General features: G+C 48.5%; 1 protein-coding gene across 1 annotated transcript in view; it reads right to left on the bottom strand.

Annotated features, from left to right (window-relative positions):
* Nucleotides 1-27,470, bottom strand: part of grip2b (glutamate receptor interacting protein 2b) — a 179,007-nt gene that overhangs the window by 6,365 nt on the left and 145,172 nt on the right. Inside the window, exons 22-24 of the mRNA XM_067998289.1 lie at nt 22,884-22,995; nt 2,667-2,900; nt 571-717 (exon numbers count right to left, since the gene is read on the bottom strand). Coding sequence (XP_067854390.1) covers nt 571-717; nt 2,667-2,900; nt 22,884-22,995 — 493 coding nt within the window. The remainder of the gene's footprint in view (nt 1-570; nt 718-2,666; nt 2,901-22,883; nt 22,996-27,470) is intronic.

The following is a 27,470-nucleotide window of genomic DNA, read 5'->3' as shown; positions in this document are numbered from 1 at the left end:
CCCAGCTTATTCTGGGGCCTTACTGGTCCACGCAGCGTGATACAAAACAGGGTAGAGTCCTTACCGACTGAGCCACCGAGCGATTTACCCTTGCACCATTTTCAGATGGATTCTCACTGTCAGAGAGTGGACCTCTCTTGGTCTCAGCCGTGGCTCAGTGGGTAGCACTCTCTCCTCGGAGGCAGAAAGTTGTGGCTTCAAGTCCCACTCCAGAGATTTGAGCACAAAATCAAGGCCGACACTCCAGTGCAGCCCTGAGGGAGTGCTGCACTGTCAGAGGTGCCATCTTTCAAATGAGATGTTAAACAAAGCCCCGTCTACTCTCTCAGGTTGAAATAAAATATCCCATGGCACTATTTTGAAGAGCAGGGAAGGTGTCCTGGGCAATATTTATCCCTTAACCAACATCTAAAGCAGATTATCTGGTTGCTCATCTCATTGCTGTTTGTGGGAGTTTGCTGTGTGCAATTTAGCTGCCACATTTCCTACATTACAACAGTGACTGCACTTCAAAAGTACTTTGGGATGTCATGAAGAGTGCAATATGAATGCAAATTCTTTCTTTCTTACCTGCAATATCTGGTCGTAGGGCTTGAGTCCACTGCCGTCAGCAGGGCCATTTGGCCGTATCAAGTTGACATAAACCCCTTTCTCCAAAAGGCCATCGGAGATACTAAAACCAAAGTCCTCACTCTCTGAGTCCTTGTGGATTGTGATCTGATAAGAGAATGCTGTCACTTAAAGGCAACGAATTATTTTAAAAACAAAAATGATCGTACTCCTTTCTGTCTATTTGTTAATTAACGGTGTGGAAAGGGTTAACACGGAACCACTTCATTCAGTTAAACAGTGGGAGGAGGACAAGGAGAGACAGGTTCGAACTGGTGAATGGCAGCTTCAGGACTGGTCTCAGGAGGTTCGTCTTCACACAGAGAAAGGTCAACACCTGGAAAGCACCTCTGGACAGAGTAGAGGCGAAAAACCCTGGAATCATTTTAGAAACAGCTCGATGCAGCGATGGGGCAAGTGCAGGGATGTTCTGGACGGATGAATTAACTTTGTGATATTTAAAATATTTTACTTGGAGATGGAAACGGAATTTAAAAAGGCCGTTGTTAGCTGAAAGCTGGCTCCAAAAACTTTTCAGGCAATCAGGGTCCAATAGTCTAAATATCAACGCGATTGCATTACTGATGTGTGAGGTAAATCTTCAACACAATCTTCTCATATCAAATATATTCATTACATTCAAGTTTTAATGTTGGCCCTAAATTATCACAATGTCAAGCAAATCCCCGCACTGAAACCCTGTTATCAGAGCTTACACCGTCCTGTGCTGCCACCCGGTGTCGCTAGGCTGGAAGTGCATGCTGGCTCTCAGGGCCAAAATACTGTACCTCATACACACTCACACATATATACTCACACTCATATACACACACCCATCTACTCACACTCATATACACACACACACACTCATACACACAAACAATATACACAACACAATAAATACACATACACAATAAATACACACACACACAATATACACATAGACATTTCTGATGAAAAGTCATTAACCTGAAACATTAACTCTGTTTCTCCCTCCACAGATGCTGCCTGACCTGCTGAGTGTTTTCCAGAATTTTCTGTTTTTATTAACACACACGCACACACACACACACACACCAAATACACTCAAGAAGCTCGACACCATCCGGGACAAAGCAGCCCGCTTGATTGGCACCCCATCCACCACCCTAAACATTCACTCCCTTCACCACCGGCGCACTGTGGCTGCAGTGTGTACCATCCACAGGATGCACTGCAGCAACTCGCCAAGGCTTCTTCGACAGCACCTCCCAAACCCGCGACCTCTACCACCTAGAAGGACAAGGGCAGCAGGTACATGGGAACAACACCACCTGCACGTTCCCCTCCAAGTCACACACCATCCCGACTTGGAAATATATCGCTGTTCCTTCATCATCGCTGGGTCAAAATCCTGGAACTCCCTTCCTAACAGCACTGTGGGAGAACCGTCACCACATGGACTGCAGTGGTTCAAGAAGGCGGCTCACCACCACCTTCTCAAGGGCAATTAGGGATGGGCAATAAATGCCAGCCTCGCCAGCGACGCCCACATTCCGAGAATTAATAGAAAAACACACACACACACGCACTCAATCATCCTCTTCCTGTTGACAGATAAAGCTGAATCAGATCCCTCCATCTCGATTCATCTTTCTCAGCTGCTTGTGCTGCTGTCCAGTTTCATCAGCCCACATTGTTCAGCCCTGACACAATTATTCTTCTCCTTATCAGGCATAGTCTCCCGCCTTCTCCTCCTGTGAATTTGTGTCCATTAATAGAGTCATTGAGAGAAGTGCAGAGAGCATCTTCTATTGGGTTTCTGCCTTCCTCATACAGCCTGTTACAACTCGCTCATAACTTGGTATTTTCACTCACAGGGTAACGGAGGGGGCTGGTGTGCAGTTCTGGGATTGAGGGACCTTTGTTGGATGGAGTAAAGGGGTTTACTCAGCACCTACATCACAATCCTTGGTGAAAATCATGGAAGAGTGTTTCACTCTTCAGCACTGCCATCCTCACCCTGTGCTCCTCAGATTAATACCTAGTGTTGGATGGTGCAGGTTATAGAGACTCACCTTGTGCAATTCAACGGGAGTCGGTGATGTTATTTCCTTAATCTCCTCTTTAATCTTCTTCAGTTCCAATCTTTTCTCCTTTCCCAGTGTAGAGACCGCTGGACACTCACTCTGCCCCTCACTGCATTCCAGTGACCCTTCAGCCTCCAGCTTTCCCAATCCTGAGTAGTCTACGGATTGTGATGGATGGCCTTCGATTCCCAAAGTCAGCTCACTTCCGGACATTATGGAAGCCTGTGGAGAGGTGGTACGGAAACAGATTTACAGCACTGCACACGTTTGACAACATAGGAAACATGGGAACAGAGGCAGGCCATTCAGCCCCTTGAGTCTGTTCTGCCATTCAATTAGATCATGGCTGATCTGTATCTCAACTCCATTTACCTGCGGTAGCTCTGTATCCCTTGATACCCTTACCCAACAAAAATATATCAATCTCAGTCTTGAAATTTTCAACTGACCCCCGGCATCCGCAGCTTTTTGGGAAAAAGAATTCCATAATTCCACCACTCTATGTGAAAAAAGTAGGTCCTGATTTCACTTCTAAACGGCCCAGCTCTAATTTTAAGATTATGATTAAGATTGTGACAACAGCAATTGGTCTGTGCCAGCCAGGTAGTCTAACAAGAACAAAAGAACATAAGAAATAGGAGCAGGAGAAGGCCATACAGCTCCTCGAGCCTGCTCTGCCATTCAATCGGATCATGGCTGATCTTCGACCTCAACTCCACTTTCCCGCCCTATCCCCGTATCCCTTATATCCCTTGGGGTCCAAAAATCCACCGATCTCAGTCTTGAATATATTCAATGACTGAGCACCCACAGAGGAGAAAGGCAGTGTTAACTGTTTCTCTCCAGTTATAAAGAGGGTTTCCATTTGTAACACTCAAATCTGGCATTGTACATCAACATAAAGACAGAGGCAAGGGTTTTTTTTAACAATAACAATATCCATTTAGAGGGTTTTGGCATTCAGTGCACAATCAATTAATCTCTTATTAATGAGCAATGCTAATATACAAACTCCTCAGGCCCTTGATGGTTAAATGAGCAAATACACCATGAAGCATTTTTGTCCACCATGTATTATTTGTTGTCTTCATTCTTGCTGGTCGCAGCACACCATCGGGTTGAAATTGGTTGCTGCTAGCTGTTTCTGCACGCTGCAGACTATATATTATGGTCTTGAATGACAATATGCATGAATGGATTGCTGCTGTTGTCCATGGATGGCGACCCGCCTTGCAGATTGTTCACAGTGCATGGAACTGATCAATGGGTCAGGCCACTCCATTCAACTACAAGCATCCTGTGAGGCTGTTTTCGGCACATGTTTGTTTGGGGGCTGTATTTGTGGTGGCAATTGATTCCTGTGAGTGTATAGCTTTAATGTCCTTCCCACCGGGGTATCTTCAAAGGAATTTGCAGCTAGACCATGGGCAGTGTGACACAGCAGACAGTCTGGAGCTATCAGGGGTATGAGGCTGGTCAGAAAATTCTACGCTAATTGATAACGATGTAAAACATAAGGGCTGATGGGGTAGATTTTCAACTTGGCTCCTTGGCGTAAAACTGCCAACGCGGATCGGCTGCCCGATATTGAGATCGGGCGGCCCATCTGCAAAGCCAGTGTTAGGCCTGAGCGGTAAGGAGAAATGTACCCCGATGTTTCGAGGATCAACTTTAATTTGAGATATAGTGGGGGAGGTGGGGGGGGGGGGGGACGGAGGGGGGAAGTGCCGTCTTTGGTTTGATCCTGAGAAGAATAGTGAACTCGATAAATTACATAGAATGTATAGCACAGAAACAGGCCATTCGGCCCAACTGGAGTTTATGCTCCACATGAGCCTCCTCCCACCCCACTTCATCTCAACCTAGCAGCAAAACCTTCTATTCCTTTCTCTCCCATGTACTTATCCAGTTGCCCCTTAAATGCATCCGTGCTATTTGCCTCAACTACTCCTTGTGGTAGCAAGTTCCACATTCCAACCACTCTCTGGGTAAAGAAGTTTCTCCTGAATTCCCTATTGGATTTATTAGTGACTATTTTATATTTATGACCTCTAGTTTTGGACTCCCCTGCAAGTGGAAACATCTACCTTATCAATTCTCTACGTCGACCCTATCAAACCCTTTCATAATCTTAAAGACCTCTATCAGGTAACCCCTCAGACTTCTCTTTCAAGAACATAAGAAATAGGAGCAGGAGTAGGCCATACGGCCCCTCGAGCCTGCTCCGCCATTCAATAAGATCATGGCTGAGAAAAGAGCCCCAGCCTGTTCAGTCTTTCCTGATAGATAAATCTATTGCTCGTGTTCAACACCGCTCATTTAGCAGGTCCAATGTTTGATAACATCTAAGATGGGACCTTGAGTTGATATTTCCCCACCCACCGCAGACGAGGATATCACATGGCCACATGTGATATAGTCCAGTACAATGCAGGGACAAGGGATCTCTCTTCAAACCTTGAATCTCACTACATTTAAAAAGAAAGAACTTGCATTTATAATAAGATGACTTCAGGATGTCCCAAAGCATTTACAGCGTTTACAGAAAATCCTTCTTTATGAAGTGTACTCACTGTTGTAATGTAGGAAATGCAGCAGCCAATTTGCACACAGCAAGATCCCACAAACAGTAATGTGATAATGGCCAGATCATCTGTTTTATCATGATGTTGGTTGAGGTTTAAATGTTGCCCAGGACACCGGGGAGAACTCCCCCTGCTCTTCTTTGAATAATGCCAAGGGATCTTTTACATCCACCTGAGGGGGCAGATGGGGCCTCAGTTTAACATCTCATCTGAAAGACGGCACTTCCGACAGTTTGTGTTTGTGGGAGCTTGCTGTGCGCAAATTGGCTGCTGCATTTCCTACATTACAACAGTGACTACTTCAAAAAGAAGGATTTTCTGTAAACACTGTAAAGCACTTTGGGACATCGTGAAGTCATCTTAAGGAAAACACCCAGAGTAAAAACCCTAGAACAAATCAGAGCCATTTAAAGTATGAAAGTCCCAGGTATGATCACTGTCCTGTGCCAAGGTGGTTTCAGCCGGCCTAGGGGATAGGGTTGCCAACCCTCCAGGATTGCCCAGGAGTCTCCAGGACTTAAAGATCAAACTCCTGGAAAACCCAGGAGAAACATCATAGGAGCATTACAAAAAAATGTTTTTGTTTTTCATTTTCTTTGAACGCGTTCATTTATTAGTTATAAAAAGATGTGAAAAGGAAGGAAGGCAGTTAGACTAACAGTCTGGAATAAGAACATAGGAATCATCCAATCAGCTAATAAACAGTCTGTTCACTTTCCACTGGGTGTGGGAAGGCAGCAGGTCATGTGATGAAACCTCCAGGAATATGTCGAACCAGAGTTGGCAACCTTAGTTTGGGGCGGGGGGGCTTCGGGGAGCAGGTGCTCCAAAAGGCCTCTGTTCTAATGAGCTTGGGGAGGGGGGGAAGGTCCATCATCCAGTAACTGCTGTTGCATGTCTGGTTCCTACAGTGGAATAGCCAACCAGGTTCCCACATGAGGAATGGCCACTGGATGAGGTTCTAGAAATCGTGTTTGACTAATTTATTAGAGTTCTTTGAGGAAGTAACAAGCAACGTGGATAAAGGGGATCCTGTGGATGTGGTGTACTTGGATTTCCAGAAGGCATTTGACAAGGTGCCACATCAAAGGCTACTACACAAAATAAGAGTTCATGGTGTAGGGGATAACATATTAGCATGGATAAAGGATTGGTTAGCTAACAGGAAACAGAGAGTAGGTATAAATGGGTCATTTTCAGGTTGGCAAGATGTAACGAGTGGAGTGCCACAGGGATCAGTGCTGGGGCCTCAACTATTTACAATCTGTATCAATGACTTGGACGAAGGGACCGAATGTATGATTGCTAAATTTGCTGATGACACAAAGGCAGGTAGGAAAGTAAGTTGTGAAGAGGACATAAGGAGTCTGCAAAGGGATATAGATAGGTTAAGTGAGTGGGCAAAAATTTGGCAGATGGAGTATAATGTGGGAAAATGTGAACTTGTCCATTTGGGCAGGAGGAACAGAAAAGCGTTATTATTATTTAAATGGAGAGAAATTGCAGAACTCTGAGGTACAGAGGGATCTGGGTGTCCTAGTGCATGAATCAGAGATGTTTTGCTACAGTTGTACAGGGCATTGGTGAGACCACATCTAGAATACTGTGTGCAGTTTTGGTCTCCTTATTTAAGAAAGAACATAATTGCTTTAGAGGCGGATCAAAGAAGGTTCACTCGACTGATTCCTGGGATGAGGGGTTATCTTATGAGGAAAGGTTGGACAAGTTGGGCCTGAATACACTGGAGTTTAAAAGAATGAGAGGTGATCTTATTGAAACATAAAAGATCCTGAGGGGACTTGAAGGGGTGGATGCTGAGGGGATGTTTCCCCTTATGGGAGAGACTAGAACTAGGGGTCACAGTTTAAAAATAAGGAGTCTCCCATTTAAGATGGAGATGAGGAGAATTTTTTCACTCGGAGAGTCGTGAGTCTGTGGAATTCCCTTCCCCAGAGAGCGGTGGAGGCCGGGTCATTGAATATTTTTAACGCTGAGTTAGATAGATTCCTGATTAACAAGGGAGTCAAAGGTTATAGTGGGTAGACGGGAAAGTAGGATTGAGGTCTCAATCAGATCAGCCGTGATCTTATCAAATGGCAGAGCAGGCTCGAGGGGCCGAATGGCCTACTCCTGCTCTTAATTCATATGTTCGTATGGAGGAGAGCTACTGTTAACAGCACCGTATCACACCTGCAGGACAGGAGCAAGGGAGCAAACTGTGACAGAGGAAAAAACTGAAATCAACATTTTAAAAGAAAGGACTTGAAGACTTCTAAAAAGAGATCTGAGCTGGACAGTTCAGTTGGAGCTTAGCAATGAACAGAGGGAAAAATGGAGGCAGTGAATGTCTCCACAGTGCTGGGAGGCAGGGGAATAAATAATATTAAACTCCATTTAAGACAAAAAAAAGATGGATTAGGAACAGGCACAGCACTGCAGGATATCACTGCTCTGCTCAGTCCCACACACTGCAGGACATCACTGCTGTGCTCAGTCCCACACACTGCAGGACATCACTGCTCTGCTCAGTCCCACACACTGCAGGACATCACTGCTCTGCTCAGTCCCACACACTGCCAGACATGACTGCTGTGCTCAGACCCACACACTGCAGGATATCACTGCTGTGCTCAGTCCCACACACTGCAGGACATCACTGCTCTGCTCAGTCCGACACACTGTAGGATATCACTGCTCTGCTCAGTCCCACACACTGTAGGATATCACTGCTCTGCTCAGTCCCACACACTGCAGGACATCACTGCTCTGCTCAGTCCCACACATTGCAGGACATCACTGCTGTGCTCAGTCCCACACACTGTAGGATATCACTGCTCTGCTCAGTCCCACACACTGTAGGATATCACTGCTCTGCTCAGTCCCACACACTGCAGGACATCACTGCTCTGCTCAGTCCCACACACTGCAGGATATCACTGCTCTGCTCAGTCCCACACACTGCAGGACATCACTGCTCTGCTCAGTCCCACACACTGCAGGATATCACTGCTCTGCTCAGTCCCACACACTGCAGGACATCACTGCTCTGCTCAGTCCCACACACTGCAGGATATCACTGCTCTGCTCAGTCCCACACACTGCAGGACATCACTGCTCTGCTCAGTCCCACACACTGCAGGATATCACTGCTGTGCTCAGTCCCACACACTGCAGGACATCACTGCTCTGCTCAGTCCCACACACTGCAGGATATCACTGCTCTGCTCAGTCCCACACACTGCAGGACATCACTGCTCTGCTCAGTCCCACACACTGCAGGACATCACTGCTCTGCTCAGTCCCACACACTGCAGGATATCACTGCTCTGCTCAGTCCCACACACTGCAGGACATCACTGCTCTGCTCAGTCCCACACACTGCAGGATATCACTGCTCTGCTCAGTCCCACACACTGCAGGACATCACTGCTCTGCTCAGTCCCACACACTGCAGGACATCACTGCTCTGCTCAGTCCCACACACTGCAGGACATCACTGCTCTGCTCAGTCCCACACACTGCAGGACATCACTGCTCTGCTCAGTCCCACACACTGCAGGACATCACTGCTCTGCTCAGTCCCACACACTGCAGGACATCACTGCTCTGCTCAGTCCCACACACTGCAGGATATCACTGCTCTGCTCAGTCCCACACACTGCAGGACATCACTGCTCTGCTCAGTCCCACACACTGCAGGATATCACTGCTGTGCTCAGTCCCACACACTGCAGGACATCACTGCTCTGCTCAGTCCCACACACTGCAGGACATCACTGCTCTGCTCAGTCTCACACACTGCAGGATATCACTGCTGTGCTCAGTCCCACACACTGCAGGACATCACTGCTCTGCTCAGTCCCACACACTGCAGGATATCACTGCTCTGCTCAGTCCCACACACTGCAGGACATCACTGCTCTGCTCAGTCCCACACACTGCAGGACATCACTGCAGTGCTCAGTCCCACACATTGCAGGACATCACTGCTCTGCTCAGTCCCACACACTGCAGGACATCACTGCTCTGCTCAGTCCCACACACTGCAGGACATCACTGCTCTGCTCAGTCCCACACACTGCAGGACATCACTGCTCTGCTCAGTCCCACACACTGCAGGACATCACTGCAGTGCTCAGTCCCACACATTGCAGGACATCACTGCTCTGCTCAGTCCCACACACTGCAGGATATCACTGCTGTGCTCAGACCCACACACTGCAGGATATCACTGCTGTGCTCAGACCCACACACTGCAGGATATCACTGCTGTGCTCAGACCCACACACTGCAGGATATCACTGCTGTGCTCAGTCCCACACACTGCAGGACATCACTGCTCTGCTCAGTCCCACACACTGCAGGATATCACTGCTCTGCTCAGTCCCACACACTGCAGGACATCACTGCTGTGCTCAGACCCACACACTGCAGGACATCACTGCTGTGCTCAGTCCCACACACTGCAGGATATCACTGCTCTGCTCAGTCCCACACACTGCAGGATATCACTGCAGTGCTCAGTCCCACACACTGCAGGATATCACTGCTGTGCTCAGTCCCACACACTGCAGGACATCACTGCTGTGCTCAGTCCCACACACTGCAGGACATCACTGCTGTGCTCAGTCCCACACACTGCAGGATATCACTGCTGTGCTCAGTCCCACACACTGCAGGACATCACTGCTGTGCTCAGTCCCACACACTGCAGGATATCACTGCTGTGCTCAGTCCCACACACTGCAGGATATCACTGCTGTGCTCAGACCCACACACTGCAGGATATCACTGCTGTGCTCAGTCCCACACACTGCAGGACATCACTGCTGTGCTCAGACCCACACACTGCAGGATATCACTGCTGTGCTCAGTCCCACACACTGCAGGATATCACTGCTGTGCTCAGTCCCACACACTGGTGTGTTATCAGCAGCAGTCATGTTGTGGGAGTGGGACACTTATTAAGCTGCAGCACCCTCTGCAGGTACAGAGAGTTATGGACACGTTCTGCACAATAACAAATACCATTGGGTTCTCCCCGGTGTCCTGGCCAACATTTATCCCTTAACCAAACATCACTAAAACATATTATCTAGTCATTTATCTCGTTGCTGTTCGTGGGAGCTTGCTGTGTGCAAATTGGACACTGCATTTCCTGGAGTTGGGTTTGAACCCACAACCTTCTAACTCAGAGGCTAAAGTGCTACCACTGAGACACAGCGATAACTGATACCCAGGAGTGAGTTACAGGTTGGAATCTAATCAAGGGGTTCGGGTGGTTTATATATAAGAGCTGGAAACAGCAAACGGACTGACGGGTGAGACTTTAAACAGTTGTTAAAATGGGTCTGAAAGTCGCATCCATTAACGTGCGTAGCGTTAAATACACTACGCGATGTGTGTCGACCTTGGACTACCTGGCCAAGGTCAAGAGCGACCTGCTGTTCTTGCAGGAGTGCGGCCTGCCGCACCTCAGCAATTACCGGCAATGGTCGCAGCGCTGGGCCCACGGGCCGTCGATCTGGTCGGGAGGCAACGATTGCCGTGCCTCCGGCCTGGGGATTCTGCTGCGGGGAGGCAACTTCACCATCACCGAAGTAAAGGAGGTGGTGGGGGGCCGTCTCCTCGTAGTAGACGTAATGTACAAAAACGCTCCGCTCCGGCTGATCAACGTGTACGCCCCGGCTCTGAAGGACGAGCGGCTGGCCGTCTTCCAGCAGCTCCCACTGCTGCTGGCAACGTCCAAGCCGGTCATTCTCGGCGGTGACTTCAACTGCATCATCTTCAGAGCTGGACGATCCGGCAGAGCCGACAGCAAACTGGACGCCACGTCCAAACTCCTGATGGAAGCGGTGAAAGACGCCAAGCTGTGCGACGTCTTCAGCAACCCTGCAGACAGAGCGGCGCGTCAATACACCTGGTCCAGACCAGACGGGTCCGTCCGTTCCAGGATAGACTTCCTGTTTGCGTCCCCGACGCTCAAGGTCAGATCCACCAAGGTCACACCGGTGTTCTTCTCTGACCACTGCCTCCTCCTGGCCGACTGTCACCTACAGGACGATCAGAGAGTGGGCAGGGGGACATGGAAGCTGAACGTGAAACTGTTGACCCCGGGAAACATTGAGGAACTGACAAGGGATTACAAAGGTTGGAGAACCGTGAAGCCCCTTTTTGATTCCCCAGTGCACTGGTGGGAAGCCATTAAGGCGAACATCAAGAGGTTCTTCATCCTCAAAGGTGTTCAGAAGGCGAGAGGGAAACGTCCCGACTCCAGAAAAGCATGCAGAATCTTCTCCTGCTGCAGTCGATGGGGATCGATGTCGGGGAGGAACTCAGAGAGGTGAAGGACCAGCAAGCCTCGCTCTTTGCCTCCGAGGCCTCCAAGATCATCTTCCGGTCCAGAGTCTGCTCCGTGGAGCAGGACGAGACTTGCTCGCGCTTCTTCTTCCAAAAGGTGCACAGAGAGAGCTCTGTGATCAGCAGCCTGAAGGAAGAGAACGGCTCGGTCACGTCCTCGCAGCCCGACATACTGAGGATCTGCAAATCCTTTTATGCCGGACTGTACGACGCGAAGCCCACAGACAGCGCGGCCTCCCACTCCTTCTTGTCGTCTATCACGGAGGTTCTAGACGACAGCAAGCGGGAGAGTCTGGATCACCCGCTAACTCTGGACGAACTGACAAAGGCCGTCCGATCCTTTGAGAAGAGTAAGACTCCCAGAAGCGACGGCTTACCGGTGGAGTTGTACTCGGCTCTGTGGGACTGGATAGGCCCAGACCTGCTGGAAGTGTACGGGGGTATGCTCCTGGCAGGCAGCATGTCAGACTCCATGAGGAAAGGCATCATCACCCTCATCTACAAGCAGAAGGGGGAAGAGGGAAGAAATCAAAAATTGGCGACCCATCTCACTACTTAACGTGGACTACAAAATTCTGTCCAAGGTCATCGCCAATCGGGTCAAGTCAGCCCTGGAGGTGGTGATCCACCCCGATCAGACCTGCGCCGTAACCGGCAGGAAGATCTCTGATAGCCTGGCGGTACTCAGGGATACGATTGCCTACGTACAGGACATGGGGGGTGAACGCCTGCCTGATCAGCCTGGACCAGGAGAAGGCCTTTGACAGAATATCCCACACGTACATGATGGACGTGCTCTCCAAAATGGGGTTTGGGGAGGGAATCCGCAATTGGATCCAACTGCTCTACACAAACATCAGTAGCACCGTTTCAATCAACGGGTGGGAATCAGAAAGCTTTCCGATCAAATCTGGAGTCAGGCAGGGTTGTCCTCTCTCCTCCGTCTTGTTCGTGTGTTGCATCGAACCCTTTGCCGAGTCCATCAGGAGGGATGCGGGCATAAGAGGGGTGACGATCCCAGGCAGCGGAGGCACTCAGGTCAAGGCCTCCCTGTACATGGATGACGTCGCCGTCTTTTGCTCGGATCAGCTGTTGGTCCGCAGATTGATGAGCATCTGCGACCAGTTCGAACTGGCCTCGGGGGCCAGGGTAAATCATACCAAGGCTATGTTCTTTGGGAACTGGACCGACCGATCCTTTGTCCCCTTCACCGTCAGGTCGAATTACCTGAAGGTGCTGGGGATCTGATTCGGGGGGGCCGGGGCGTGCACCAAAAACTGGGAGGAGCGGATTGCCAAGGTGAAGCAGAAACTGGGACTGTGGGATCGACAATCCCTCTCGATCGTGGGCAAGAACCTGGTCATCAGGTGCGAGGTGCTCTCGGTGTTGCTGTACGTGGCGCAGGTCTGGCCCATACCTCGCTCCTGCGCCGCGACAGTCACCCGAGCCATCTTCCACTTTGTCTGGAGATCAAAAATGGACAGTGTCCGCAGGGTCACGATGTACAAATCTCCAGAGAAAGGGGGGAAAGGCGTGCCCAACGTGGCCCTCATCCTGATGGCCACCTTTGTATGCAGCTGCATCCAGCTGTGCATAGACTCTCGGTACACAAACACAAAGTGTCACTACGTGCTGAGGTTCTACCTGTCCCCGGTGTTGAGAAGGATGGGCCCGGCCACGCCGCCACGGAACGCTCCGTCCAGTTGGACCGTTCCGCCCCACCTGTCCTTCGTCGAAAAGTTTGTGCAGAAAAACACCTTTGACCACAAGGCGATCAGCAAGTGGTCCGCACGTAACGTCCTCGAGACCCTGCGGGAAAAGGAGACGATGGATCCCGTCGGTTGGTTCCCCGAGCAGACTGTCAATGTCATTTGGCAGAACGCCTCATCGCCAGAACTTTCAAACAAGCACCAAGACCTAGATTGGCTGGTGGTGAGAAGGGCCCTTCCGTCAGATCCTTCATGTACTCCCGGACTCTCAGCGCCACCGCGCGCTGTCCCAGAGGAGGCTGCGGTGGAGACGAGACCGTCACCCATCTCCTTATGGAATGTGCCTTTGCAAAGAAGGTCTGGAGAGAGATGCAGTGGTATCTGTCCAGGTTCGTCCCGAGCAGTTCCGTAACACAGGATTCTGTGCTCTACGGGCTGTTCCCGGGGACGCACACTGAGACGGACATCAGCTGCTGCTGGAAGACCATCAACTCGGTGAAAGACGCCCTTTGGTCTGCCCAAAACTTGCTGGTCTTCCAGCACAAGGAGCTGTCCTCGACCGAGTGTTGCAGACTGGCACATTCCAAGGTCCAGGACTACGTGCTGAGGGACGCACTGAGGATGGGTGCGGCCGCCGCAAAGGCCCTGTGGGGAAAGGCAACCGTTTAGAGCCTTCCCGCCATTGTATACCGAGGGGCTGCAATCAGGGAAAAACCCCCTCGGGCAGAATGTAAAATTCAAATTGCTGTAATGTACCTGTAATAAATCTGAAATGAATCTGTAAGCAATAATCTGTGTTGAGTATGATGCAATGAGACACCCTAGAGTGTCATGAACTGTAATTATGTCCAATGTGTTCATTGTACTGCACTTGACGTAACCTGCAAATTGTATAATCTGTATTGTGTACGTTTGGAAAGTGATATGACAACTGTATTGTATGTATTGCTGCAAATATTATGAATAAAGTATATTTTTTGAAAAAAAAATATTGGATAATGGATACCCGGGAGTGAGTTACAGGCTGGAATCTAATCGAGGGGTTCGGGTGGTTTATATATAGAATAATGGATACCCAGGAGTGAGTTACAGGCTGGAATCTAATCGAGGGGTGCAGGTGGTTTATATATAGAATAACAGATACCCAGGAGTGAGTTACAGGCTGGAATCTAATCGAGGGGTTCGGGTGGTTTATATATAGAATAATGGATACCCAGGAGTGAGTTACAGGCTGGAATCTAATCGAGGGGTGCAGGTGGTTTATATATAGAATAACAGATACTCGGGAGTGAGTTACAGGCTGGAATCTAATCAAAGGGTTCGGGTGGTTTATATATAGAATAATGGATACCCAGGAGTGAGTTACAGGCTGGAATCTAATCGAGGGGTTCAGGTGGTTTATATATAGAATAACAGATACCCAGGAGTGAGTTACAGGCTGGAATCTAATCGAGGGGTTCAGGTGGTTTATATATAGAATAATGGATACCCGGGAGTGAGTTACAGACTGGAATCTAATCAAAGGGTTCGGGTGGTTTATATATGCCGTGTTTTATACATTACAACAGTGACTACACTTCAAAAGTACTTCCTTGGCTGTAATAATTTTTGTTCCTGAGTTTGTGAAAGGAGTTATATTGATGCAAGGTCTTTTTTCTTTTAATTATTAGTAGCAATAGTATTGGTGGTTGTAGTAGTAAAGTGGTAGTGGTAATGATCGTAATGGTGGTTATAGTAGTAATAATAGTAGCATTAGTAGTAGTAATAGTATTGGTGGTTGTAGTGGTAATACCAGTGGTAGTAGTGTGGGTGTTTTATCTCTTCCTCAATCATGTAACACTGTGTATTTGTACAGAACAGATCAGGAATGGGCAGCAATGCTACCAACAGCACCCCGCAATGGCCCAGTGTGGAACTGTACTTGACGTAACCTGCAAATTGTACAATCTGTATTGTGTAATGGATATTCGGGAGTGAGTTACAGACTGGAAGGTCCCATGCCTGGCCTGTGCCATTGGCTGATTGCGGCCAGGGAGTCAATGGGGACACTACATTGAATCAGCACCCCTGGGTTAGAGAGAGGAAAAAACAAAATCAACCAGGGTCACTGGTCCTGATCACAATATACAGTGTGGATGTTGGATGAGGGCAAAATTGAGATTAGCTGTGATGCCGCAACAGATAAATAGCCTGCTGGCACTCAAGATTTTCTGCAGATTTTCTCTTTCTTTTTATATTTTTTAGTTTAAATTTAGTGTTTCCTAAAGCAAAGGGACATAAATGCCTGGACTGGAATTATCTTCCTATTTTCTTCACTTCACGTCCCCATCAAACACTCATAGGTTATATATAGAACGGGTTAGATACAGAGTAAAGCTCCATCCACACTGCCCCATCAAACACTCCCAGTGCAGATACAGGACTGGTTAGATACAGAGTAAAGGTCCCTCTACACTGTCCCGTCAAACACTCCCAGGGCAGATACAGGACGGGTTAGATACAGAGTAAATCTCCCTCTACACTGCCCCATCAAACACTCCCAGGGGAGATACAGGACGGGTTAGATACAGAGTAAAGCTCCCTCTACACTGCCCCATCAAACACTCCCTGTGCAGATACAGGACTGGTTAGATATAGAGTAAATCTCCCTCTACACTGCCCCATCAAACACTCCCTGTGCAGATACAGGACTGGTTAGATATAGAGTAAATCTCCCTCTACACTGCCCCATCAAACACTCCCTGTGCAGATACAGGATGGGTTAGATACAGAGTAAAGCTCCCTCTACACTGCCCCATCAAATATGCAACAGAACTTCTACTACACCTAAATCCTCTTGGATATGCAATATAGCCGATTCTGGGAGTGCAGTCCAGTGGGAGGTATTATTGTCAGATCGGGTCAATGGGGCTTGATACCAGCCATTCCTCAATAACTGTCCAGAGAGAGCATTGAGGTCTCAATGTCAACAATCCAACTGCACCCATGGTCCTCAGTGTGGTCACAATGTGGCTTTGCCATGCCCACCCCATCCCATTCACTTCGACAAGGAGGAGATAGTAACTCCCCATTCAAGCACAGGTTAAAATCAGAAAGGTGGGGGAGGGGGTGTGCGGGGAATAGGTAATTAAAAAATTATTTTTACTTTTCTCAGTTTCCCTCCCTCCATTAAAGGGGCTTGACTCTTGCTGGGTTACAGTCCATGGTTACAGTCCATGGTTACAGTCCATGGTTACAGTCCAGGGCTGTCGACACCCTCCAGTACCACATCCTCCTTGTTTAAGCCAGGAGAGTGATTGTTGACAGGACGTTTACCCCAGGGGGGCATCACAGCACATTCTGCTCTCACCTTTCAACAGGCGAGTGATCCGCAGCGGGTGATTCCCACCCTCCTCCCCCCTCACCCTCAACTCCAACCCTGGGACACTGAGACCAAACTGTAATGCCCCAATTGCTGCCCTGCTGCTCCAGCACAGTCGATGGGTCCAAACTGGGAGCTCCCCGGTCTCTGTGGTTCAGTTGGACAATAATATCAGAATTCCTCTCAGCAAGTCAGGTTGAAGATGGTCTGATTGGCAGAGATTATAATTAATAAACAAATGTCAAAACAATTTCAATCCATTAATGGTCCATAACTATCGATGGTAATTACCAACATTGCCACACAGCTGGGAAGATGCAGCCTGCGGCTTAAACCTGAACTCATGTCCTTTATACTTGACAAGAGTGACGTTGGTGGGAGTCAGATACATCTAAACTATAAGCATCCGTAGAACAGTAAATATAAGGGCTGATTCCCATCTGTTAGCTCTGGCTCAGTGGTAGCACTCTTACCTCAGAATCAGAAGGGCAAGGATTCAAGCCCCATTCTCAGGATTTGAGCCCATAATCCAGGCTAATGCTTCAGTGCAATACCAATGTGCCTATAAGGGTATCAGTATTCCAATGAGGGTGTCAATGTTCCTATAAGGGTATCAATGTGCCTATAAAGGTATCAATGTGCCCATAAGTGTACGGTAGTATACTCCAGAGTCATGAGTTCAAATCCCGCCACGATAGCTGGGGAATTTAAATTCAATTAATTAAATAAAATCTGGAACTAAAAATAAATAGTATCAGTAATGGTGGCCATGAAACTAACGGATTCTCATAAAAACCCATCTGGTTCACTAATGTCCTTTAGGGAAGGAAACCTGCCGTTCTTAGTCGGTCTGGCCTAAATGTGACTCCAGACCCACAGCAATGTGGTTGATTTTTAATCACCCTCTGAAATGGCCTAGCAAGCCACTCAGTTGTACAATCTCGCTACAGAAAGTCACAATAAGTATAAAACCGGACGGATCACCTGGCACCGGACACGACAAAGGCAAACCAAGCCCAGTCGACCCTGCAAAGTCCTCCTCACTAACATCTGGGGACTTGTGCCAAAATTGGGAGAGCTGTCCCACAGACTCGTCAAGCAACAGCCTGACATAGCCATACTCACAGAATCATACCTTTCAGCCAACGTCCCAGACTCCTCCAACATCATCCCTGGGTATGTCCTGTCCCACCGGCACGACAGACCCACCAGAGGTGGCGGTACAGTGACATAGTCAGAAGGGAGAGGCCCCGGGAGTCCTCAACATTGTCTCCGGACCCCATGAAATCTCATGGCATCAGGTCAAACATGGGCAAGGAAACCTGCTGCTGGTTACCACCTACCGCCCTCCCTCAGCTGATGAATCAGTTCTCCTCCATGTTGAGCACCACTTGGAGGAAGCATTGAGGGTAGCAAGGGCACAGAATATACTCTGGGTGGGGGACTTCAATGTCCATCACCAAGAGTGGCTCGGTAGCACCACTACTGACCGAGCTGGCCGAGTCCTGAAGGCCATAGCTGCCAGACTGGGCCTGCGACAGGTGGTGAGCAAACCAACACAAGGGAAAAACCTACTTGACCTCGTCCTCACCAATCTACCTTTCGTAGATGCATCTGTCCATGACAGTATTGGTAGGAGTGACCACCGCACAGTCCTCGTGGAGACGAAGTCCCGTCTTCACACTGAGGACACCATCCATTGGGTTGTGTGGCACTATCACCGTGCTAAATGGGATAGATTCAGAACAGATCTAGCAGTTCAAAACTGGGCATCCATGAGGCGCTGTGGGCCATCAGCAGCAGCAGAATTGTATTTCAGCACAATCTGTAACCTCATGGCCCGGCATATTCCTCACTCTACCATTACCAACAAGCCAGGGGATCAACCATGGCTCAATGAGGAGTGTAGAAGAGCATGCCAGGAGCAGCACCAGGTGTATCTAAAAATGAGGTTCCAACCTGGTGAAGCTACAACACAGGACTACATGTATGCTAAACAGCGGAAACAACATGCTATAGACAGAGCTAAGCGATTCCACAACCAACGGATCAGATTAAAGCTTTGCAGTTCTGCCACATCCAGTCATGAATGGTGGTGGACAATTAAACAACTAACGGGAGGAGGAGGCTCTGCAAACATCCCCATTCTCAATGATGGCAGAGTCCAGCACGTGAGTGCAAAAGACAAGGCTGAAGCGTTTGCAACCATCTTCAGCCAGAAGTGCCGAGTGGATGATCCATCTCCGCCTCCTCCCGATATCCCCACCATCACAGAAGCCAGTCTTCAGCCAATTCGATTCACTCCACATGATATCAAGAAACGGCTGAGTGCACTGGATACAGCAAAGGCTATGGGCCCCGACAACATCCCAGCTGTAGTGCTGAAGACTTGTGCTCCAGAACTAGCCGCACCTCTAGCCAAACTGTTCCAGTACAGTTACAACACTGGCATCTACCCGACAATGTGGAAAATTGCCCAGGTATGTTCTGTCCACAAAAAGCAGGACAAATCCAATCCGGCCAGTTACCGCCCCATCAGTCCACTCTCAATCATCAGCAAAGTGATGGAAGGTGATGTCGACAGTGCTATCAAGCGGCACTTACTCACCAATAACCTGCTCACCGATGCTCAGTTGGGTTCCACTCGGCTCCAGACCTCATTACAGCCAAGGTCCAAACATGGACAAAAGAGCTGAATTCCAGAGGTGAGGTGAGAGTGACTGCCCTTGATATCAAGGCAGCATTTGACCAAGTCTGGCACCAAGGAGCCCTAATAAAATTGAAGTCAATGGGAATCAGGGGGAAAACTCTCCAGTGGCTGGAGTCATACCTAGCACAATGGAAGATAATAGCGGTTGTTGGAGGCCAATCATCTCAGCCCCAGAACATTGCTGCAAGAGTTCCTCAGGGCAGTGTCCGAGGCCCAACCATCTTCAACTGCTTCATCAATGACCTTCCCTCCATCATAAGGTCAGAAATGGTTCGCTGACGATTGCACAGTGTTCAGTTCCATTTGCAACCCCTCAGATAATGAAGCAGTCCAAGCCCGCATGCAGCAAGACCTGGACAACATCCAGGCTTGGGCTGATAAGTGGCAAGTAACATTCGCACCAGACAATGACCATCTCCAACAAGAGAGAGTCTAACCACCTGCCCTTGACATTCAATGGCATTACCATCACCAAATCCCCCACCATCAACATCCTGGGGGTCACCATTGACCAGAAACTTAACTGGACCAGCCACATAAATACTGTGGCTACGAGAGCAGGTCAGTGGCTGGGTATTCTGTGGCGAATGACTCACCTCCTGACTCCCCAATGCCTTTCCACCATCTACAAGGCACAAGTTAGGAGTGTGATGGAATACTCTCCACTTGCCTGGATGAGTGCAGCTCCAACAACACTCAAGAAGCTCAACACCATCCAGGACAAAGCAGCCCGCTTGATTGGCACCCCATCCACCACCCTAAACGTTCACTCCCTTCACCACCGGCACACCGTGGCTGCAGTGTGTACCATCCACAGGATGCACTGCAGCAACTCACCAAGGCTTCTTCGACAGCACTTCCCAAACCCGTGACCTCTACCACCTAGAATGTCGAGAGCAGCAGGTACATGGGAACACCACCACCTGCACGTTCCCCTCCAAGTCACACACCATCCCGACTTGGAAATATATCGCCGTTCCACCACCTTCTCAAGGGCAATTAGGGTTGGGTAATAAATGCCAGCCTTGCCAGCGACGCCCACAACCCTTGAACGAATGAAAAAAATAAGATTATCAATGTTCCTATAAGGTTATCAATGTTCCTATAAAGGTATCAATGTTCCTATAAGATTATCAATGTTCCAATAAGGTTATCAATGTTCCTATGGGGGTATCAATGTTCCTATGAGGTTATCAATGTTCCTATGAGGGTATCAATGTTCCTATAAGATTATCAATGCTCCTATGGGGGAATCAATGTTCCTATGAGGGTATCAATGTTCCTATGAGGGTATCAATGTTCCTATGGGGGTATCAATGTTCCTATGAGGGTATCAATGTTTCTATGAGGGTATCAATGTTCCTATAAGATTATCAATGTTTCTATGAGGGTATCAATGTTCCTATGAGGGTATCAATGTTCCTATGAGGGTATCAATGTTCCTATGAGGGTATCAATGTTCCTATGAGGGTATCAATGTTCCTATGGGGGTATCAATGTTCCTATGAGGGTATCAATGTTCCTATGAGGGTATCAATGTTCCTATGAGGGTATCAATGTTCCTATGGGGGTATCAATGTTCATATGAGGGTATCAATGTTCCTATGAGGGTATCAATGTTCCTATGGGGGTTTAAATGTTCCTATGAGGGTATCAATGTTCCTATGAGGGTATCAATGTTCCTATGAGGGTATCAATGTTTCTATGAGGGTATCAATGTTCCTATGAGGGTATCAATGTTCCTATGAGGGTATCAATGTTCCTATGGGGGTATCAATGTTCCTATGGGGGTATCAATGTTCCTATGAGGGTATCAATGTTCCTATGAGGGTATCAATGTTCCTATGGGGGTATCAATGTTCCTATGAGGGTATCAATGTTTCTATGAGGGTATCAATGTTTCTATGAGGGTATCAATGTTCCTATGGGGGTATCAATGTTCCTATGAGGGTATCAATGTTCCTATGAGGGTATCAATGTTCCTATAAGGGTATCAATGTTCCTATGGGGGTATCAATGTTCCTATGAGGGTATCAATGTTTCTATGAGGGTATCAATGTTTCTATGAGGGTATCAATGTTCCTATGAGGGTATCAATGATCCTATGGGGGTATCAATGTTCCTATGAGGGTATCAATGTTCCTATGGGGGTATCAATGTTCCTATGAGGGTATCAATGTTTCTATGAGGGTATCAATGTTCCTATGAGGGTATCAATGTTCCTATGGGGGTATCAATGTTCCTATGAGGGTATCAATGTTCCTATGGGGGTATCAATGTTCCTATGAGGGTATCAATGTTCCTATGGGGGTATCAATGTTCCTATGGGGGTATCAATGTTCCTATGAGGGTATCAATCTTTCTATGGGGGTATCAATGTTCCTATAAGGTTATCAATGTTCCTATGAGGGTATCAATGTTCCTATAAGGTTATCAATGTTCCTATAAGGGTATCAATGTTCCTATAAGGGTATCAATGTTCCTATGGGGGTATCAATGTTTCTATGGGGGTATCAATGTTCCTATAAGGTTATCAATGTTCCTATGGGGGTATCAATGTTCCTATGGGGGTATCAATGTTCCTATAAGGTTATCAATGTTCCTATAAGGTTATCAATGTTCCTATAAGGTTATCAATGTTCCAATGAGGGTATAAAGGGATGTAGAGCAAAGGCAGATCAATGGAGTTGAGGTACAGATCAGCTCTGATCTAATAGACTGGTGGAGCAGGCTAGAGGGGCTGAATGGTCTACTCCTGTTCCTACTGAGTCAGAGGTGTTGAGAAGAAGAGCAGGGTAGTTTTCTCCGGTGTCCTGGCCAATATTTATTCCTCAACCAACATCACTAAAAAACAGATTATCTGGCCATTTATCTCATTGCTGATGTGGGATCTTGCTGTGCGCAAATTGACTGCCACGTTTCCCTACATACCAACAGTGACTACACTTCAAAAGTACCTTGTTGGCTGTGAAGTGTTTTGGGACGTCCTGAGGTCATGAAACGCCTTATATAAATGCGAGCCCTTTCCTTTATCTCTCAGCAGGTGGATCTTTTTCACATTTGTTATCACACTCTAATGAGAAACACCTCATTTTACTCCTTGTATTTCTCCATCCTTCCTTGAGTAAGTTGGCCTCACTTCACATTCTTTTTGCCTCTCTAGTTTTCTCCCCTCCTCTTGTACCGTGGTACCGATACACGGGCAATGGCCTCACCCTGGCACCTGGCACGAGTGCCTGCTCTTAGTGTCTGAGCCTGTCCTCACCGACTCACTGGCCACATGGGCCACAGCCGCAGCAGGCGCTGCCAGATACCCCTCGGCCGATTATACCACCCGTCGCCTGGGGTTGCAAACTGAGCATGTCCAGAACACCCCCCCAAGAAGATGGCGCCCGCGAGAAGCAAGGCCGAAGCCTCACCCTAGCCGGGGCCTTCAAAGGCACGTTGTGCAACAACAACAAAAAGAAAGAGTAAAGTTACCTCAATTTCTCTCAACAGTTCCGATTGTCCGCAAGTTTCTAAATCTTCCAGAGCCTGAGACCAAAAATTGTCTTCCTGGTCTTGGTCGGGTCCGTTGTGGTTGCTAAGGTATCTGTTTAACGTACGAACCAAAGTGTCAGTATCTTCAACTCTATGCCCTCAGCACCATGGGGCAAAGGCCACGATTCTCTTACTGTCTGAACTGAACCAGGAGAGAGGGGGGAGGTTGGCGGGTGGGTGGAAAGGAGTGGGTCGGGGGGGCAGAACTGCATCTCTGCCAGTCTTCTCATTTGGACACATAAAGAGAATCGTCAAGGGAAGGGAAAAGATGGGGGTGGGGTGAGGGGAGGAATCACAGTTCCATTGGTTCCAGGATTCTGGATACAGTCACATGCAGAACGGGCAAAGACGAGGCCCAGCTCCCAGCAAGGAGGGAGTCGTCTGGGAAGCAAACAAGAAAAGCCAAGAATTCGGGGGGAAAAAAATGACATCATGAGGGAATACTCTGGGTTTGGGTTTGGTTTTGGTTTGAACGACTGGTGAAACACAGAAGAAGCGAGAGAGTATGCAGAATGGGGTGGGGGGAGGGGGGGGCCGGGAGCCTCCTAGACGGTTAGTTAAGAAGGTTGATGGAAAAAGAGCTCAGAGCTGAGACACAGACAACCTGAGAAGAGAAAAAGAACAAAGACAATGTAACAGACAACGGGGTGACGTGGGGGAAAAAAATGAGGACAGTAAGAAACCGTGAGGTATCATGTTCGCACACGCACACTCGCTCTGTGACCAAACGGCAGGGAGCAACGTACTCTACAAGCTGTGTGATCACCACTGAGACCCATACAAGAGGAGAGGGGGGAGCAGTTCAAGCAATGTGGGGGAGTGGGTGGGGAGAGGAGCTTTGCTGCCTCAACGCTATTCACAATCGCCCTCTTTAATTTTTAAAGAGACAGGCATCCAGTTTTTCCTCTTTAAGCTTTAGAACTCTGCAGTACTCCGGATTGGCAGTGATTTTGTCCCTCAGCTTCCCTCCCTCCCTCCCTCCCTCCCTCCTCAATTCAAACACGCCTCCTTCCCTCCACCCCCCCCTCCCACCTTGTGGTCACCAGTTGTGAACCAGCCAATTGCTTTTCTTTTTTTGAGTCACCCGAGGAAATTTCAAAGATGGAAATCGGAGACAAAAGTCTGCCATTTTTTTGAAGTCAGTGCGCTCTCTCCCTGCCCCCTCCCCCACTTTGCTTTTGATTTTCGTGATGCCAACGTTAGTTGCTAATTTATTTTTATGACGCTTTCACCGGCAAGGAGCCTTAGAACTCAAGCCACAGTTCCAGCTCCTCACCTACACTCTCTTCTTGTCCTGGATTTGGGGGAACCTCAGCCCTTCTCCGCCCCCCGACACCCCCCACCCCCCCAACGACCCAACTGAGGGCACAGGAGGCGGGGCCTGCTCCTACGCCTCCTCTGACCCCACTCAAGCGGCCGTGAGAAAGTGTGATCCATTCCCTCAGCGACTCAGTGAGTCCTTCAGCCATGGAGATCAGAAGGTTCCCAGGTTCCAGCCCCACGGCCTGTACTGATCGGCCGGCAGTAGGGTGCTGGTATCGACGCCCCCTGGGCCACGGAGGGAGAAATCAGCAGTGTGAGAACAGGAGCGGGCTGTGATGCCTTCTGTGGTCGAGCAGCCCGACCAACACCCATAGTTAAGGCTCAACATGAAGAAGAAACGCAACTGTGAGTCATCGTCATCAGAAGAAGCGAGGAGGAAGGTGGCAGAGGATTCTTTTTGTTAAAATATGAGATTTGTCAAGGAAGGGAAGAAGGAAGACTCACCCTCCAATTCTCCCTCCCTGTCTTGTGGGGGAAGGATCTGTCCTTACCCCAGGCACCTTCTTTGACCATAGGACTTAAGATTAAGGATTTAGAGGCTAAGACCCTGCTGGTTTGTGGAACAGCAGAGTATTGGACAGTTGTCATCACAAGTCCCTACCCAGAATCAAAAAGATGAAAAGAATCGTTAACTTCAGCATCCTTTCCTCTGAATGTTGCCCCCCCCCCCCACCACAGCAAACGATTGACTACTTACCCTGTAGGGTCTTCACTCTTCAAATGATTTGCATCCTCCACACACATTAGTCCTAACCTGATGTGTTTTTCCCGAAACCAATGATGAGCTCATCTATAAAATCCCATCGTGAGATTACAGATAGGGGGCGCTATATGAGGTCTCCTGCTCACAGGTCCCAGGACCCGGTCTATTGTACCGGCTCATTTTCACCTAAAACTTAACTGGAGCTTAGGACCAAACGCCTAATCCCAAAAACGCACTCTCTGGTAGGGCCTGATGGGACGATCTGATGGTGTGAGGAAGCTGCATATCATTTGAAGAATGAAGACAACACAAGGTGGGTAAAAGCTTCTTTAACAAGCATCCAACGCACATTATAGGAGTATATCAAAGTAGCGTAAATTCAGGAGCGTTACGAGGAGCCATGACAGCAGCTGCCGGGACAGACAAGTTTCTTCTGTGCAACAGTCAAGTGTGGCCAGTAACGCTTTGTGAATCTGTGAGGATTACTTCATGTGGCATCCTTGCAAATACTATCAATTGGTACCCGATTGAGAGGTGCCTAGGAAGCAAACTGTAGAATGGGCATCTCTTAATCAGGTTTAACCTAAGAGCAGCGGTTCAGAATCTACCATTCAATTAGGCAGCCACCATTTGGCCAGTAGTTTGCCTTGGGTCATAATGAACCCTAGAAACGTCTCGAAGATGTTTCATGTCATAAGACGTGGGGGTAGATTTCCATCTGTACTGCCCGGGCGTGATGTATTTTCTGGAGCAGGACACGGCCATAATGAAGTCTGCCTAATTCTCCTTCCACTTAAATTGAATGGAAGGAAAATCGGACGGACTCTGTTAGTGGTGTCCAATCCTCCACCCAGACGGTGCAGGACAAGAACCTACTCACAGTAACCACGAGCTAGTGTACACGAGAAACAATTAATACAACACTTCACTTCCATGTGGTGCAGTGGTGGATTAAACGGGGGGAAGGAGTGGGGGGGGACACGACAAAAAGTTCTTGGATCTGACGAAAAAATGAAGGCATTTGGTAGGAAATGTGGGTGAAGAAGAGAGGTCATGTCAGCCTGGAGACCGGATGGTTTATTTGCCTTGGATGGGCAGGTTTCTATCCCTGTTTCCTCCATTTCCCCCTAAACACCCCCAGTGCTGCAACCAATACAAGAAAAGGGTATCTGAGAAACCCCTTGCTGGTTTCTTTATATAAAACCCGGGTACTGAGGAAAGCCTCAACCTGAGGAACTATCAATGCCACCTCCACACATCAAAGGAAAGGAGACCTTTTATAGTTTTATCTAATCCCCTGGACACATCACCCAAATGATCTGAGATCGTACCGCCGTCTTGAATTTCCCCTTTCTGATTCAATAGCCTGGGTCTAGTACTGGACAGAGTCCTCCACCAAATGTCCAGAATTGGGGGTTGTGCTCTCCTCTGCAGTCCTGACCAAAATCGGGCAAAGTGGCAGTGGAGAATGATGGTAAATTTGGGTGGTGAGGCCTCCGGCCATCTCACCACCCGACCTGCAGTTCCTTCCGTGACGGAACTGCCGCCGGTCGCTCCTTCCATACCCACTGCGTGAAAATGACGGTGGAGGATGACGATGACAACAACAACTTGTATTTATATAGCACCTTTAATGTAGTAAATCGACCCAAGGTGCTTCACAGGAGCGTAATCAGACATGGATTTGACACCGAGCCACATAAAGTGATATTAGGACAAAGAGTTGGTTTTAAGGATCATCTTAAAGGAGGAGAGAGAGGTAGAGAGGCGGAGAGGTTTGGGGAGGGAATTCCAGAGCTTAGAGCCTAGGCAGCTGAAGGCACGGCCGCCAATGGTGGAGCGATTAAAATCGGAGATGTGCAAGAGGCCTGAATTGGAGGAGCGCAGAGACCTCAGAGGGTTGTAGGGCTGGCGGAGATTGCAGAGATAGGGAGGGATGAGGCCATGGAGAGATTTGAAAACAAGGATGAGAATTTTAAAATCGAGGCATTGCCGGACTGGGAGCCAATGTCGGTCAGCGAGCACAGGGGTGATGGGTGAATGGGACTTGGTGTGAGTTAGGATACGGGCAGCAGAGTTTTGGATGAGCTCAAGTTTACGGAGGGTGCAAGGTGGGAGGCCGGCCAGGAGAGCATTGGGATAGTCAAGTCTAGAGGTAACAAAGGAATGGATGAGGGTTTCAGCAGCAGATGAGCTGAGGCAGGGGCGGAGACGGGCAGCGTTACGGAGGTAGAAGTAGGCGGTCTTGGTGATGGAGCGGATATGTGGTCGGAAGGTCATCTCAGGGTCAAATAGGACGCCAAGGTTGCGAACGGTCTGGTTCAGCTTCAGACAGTGGCCAGGGAGAGGGATGGAGTCCCTAGGGTGCCTCGGGAACGGAGTTTGTGGTGGGGACCGAAGGCAATGGCTTCGCTCTTCACAATATTTAGTTGAGGGAATTTTTAGATTTTCAAAAGGCATTCAATAAGGTGCCACACAAGAGGTTGTTACACAAATTAGGG

The sequence above is a fragment of the Heptranchias perlo genome, chromosome 17 (genome assembly GCF_035084215.1).
Source record: "Heptranchias perlo isolate sHepPer1 chromosome 17, sHepPer1.hap1, whole genome shotgun sequence".
NCBI lineage: Eukaryota > Metazoa > Chordata > Chondrichthyes > Hexanchiformes > Hexanchidae > Heptranchias > Heptranchias perlo.
The sequence above is the reverse complement of the archived record's forward strand: the minus strand, read 5'-3'. Positions and strand labels throughout refer to the sequence as shown.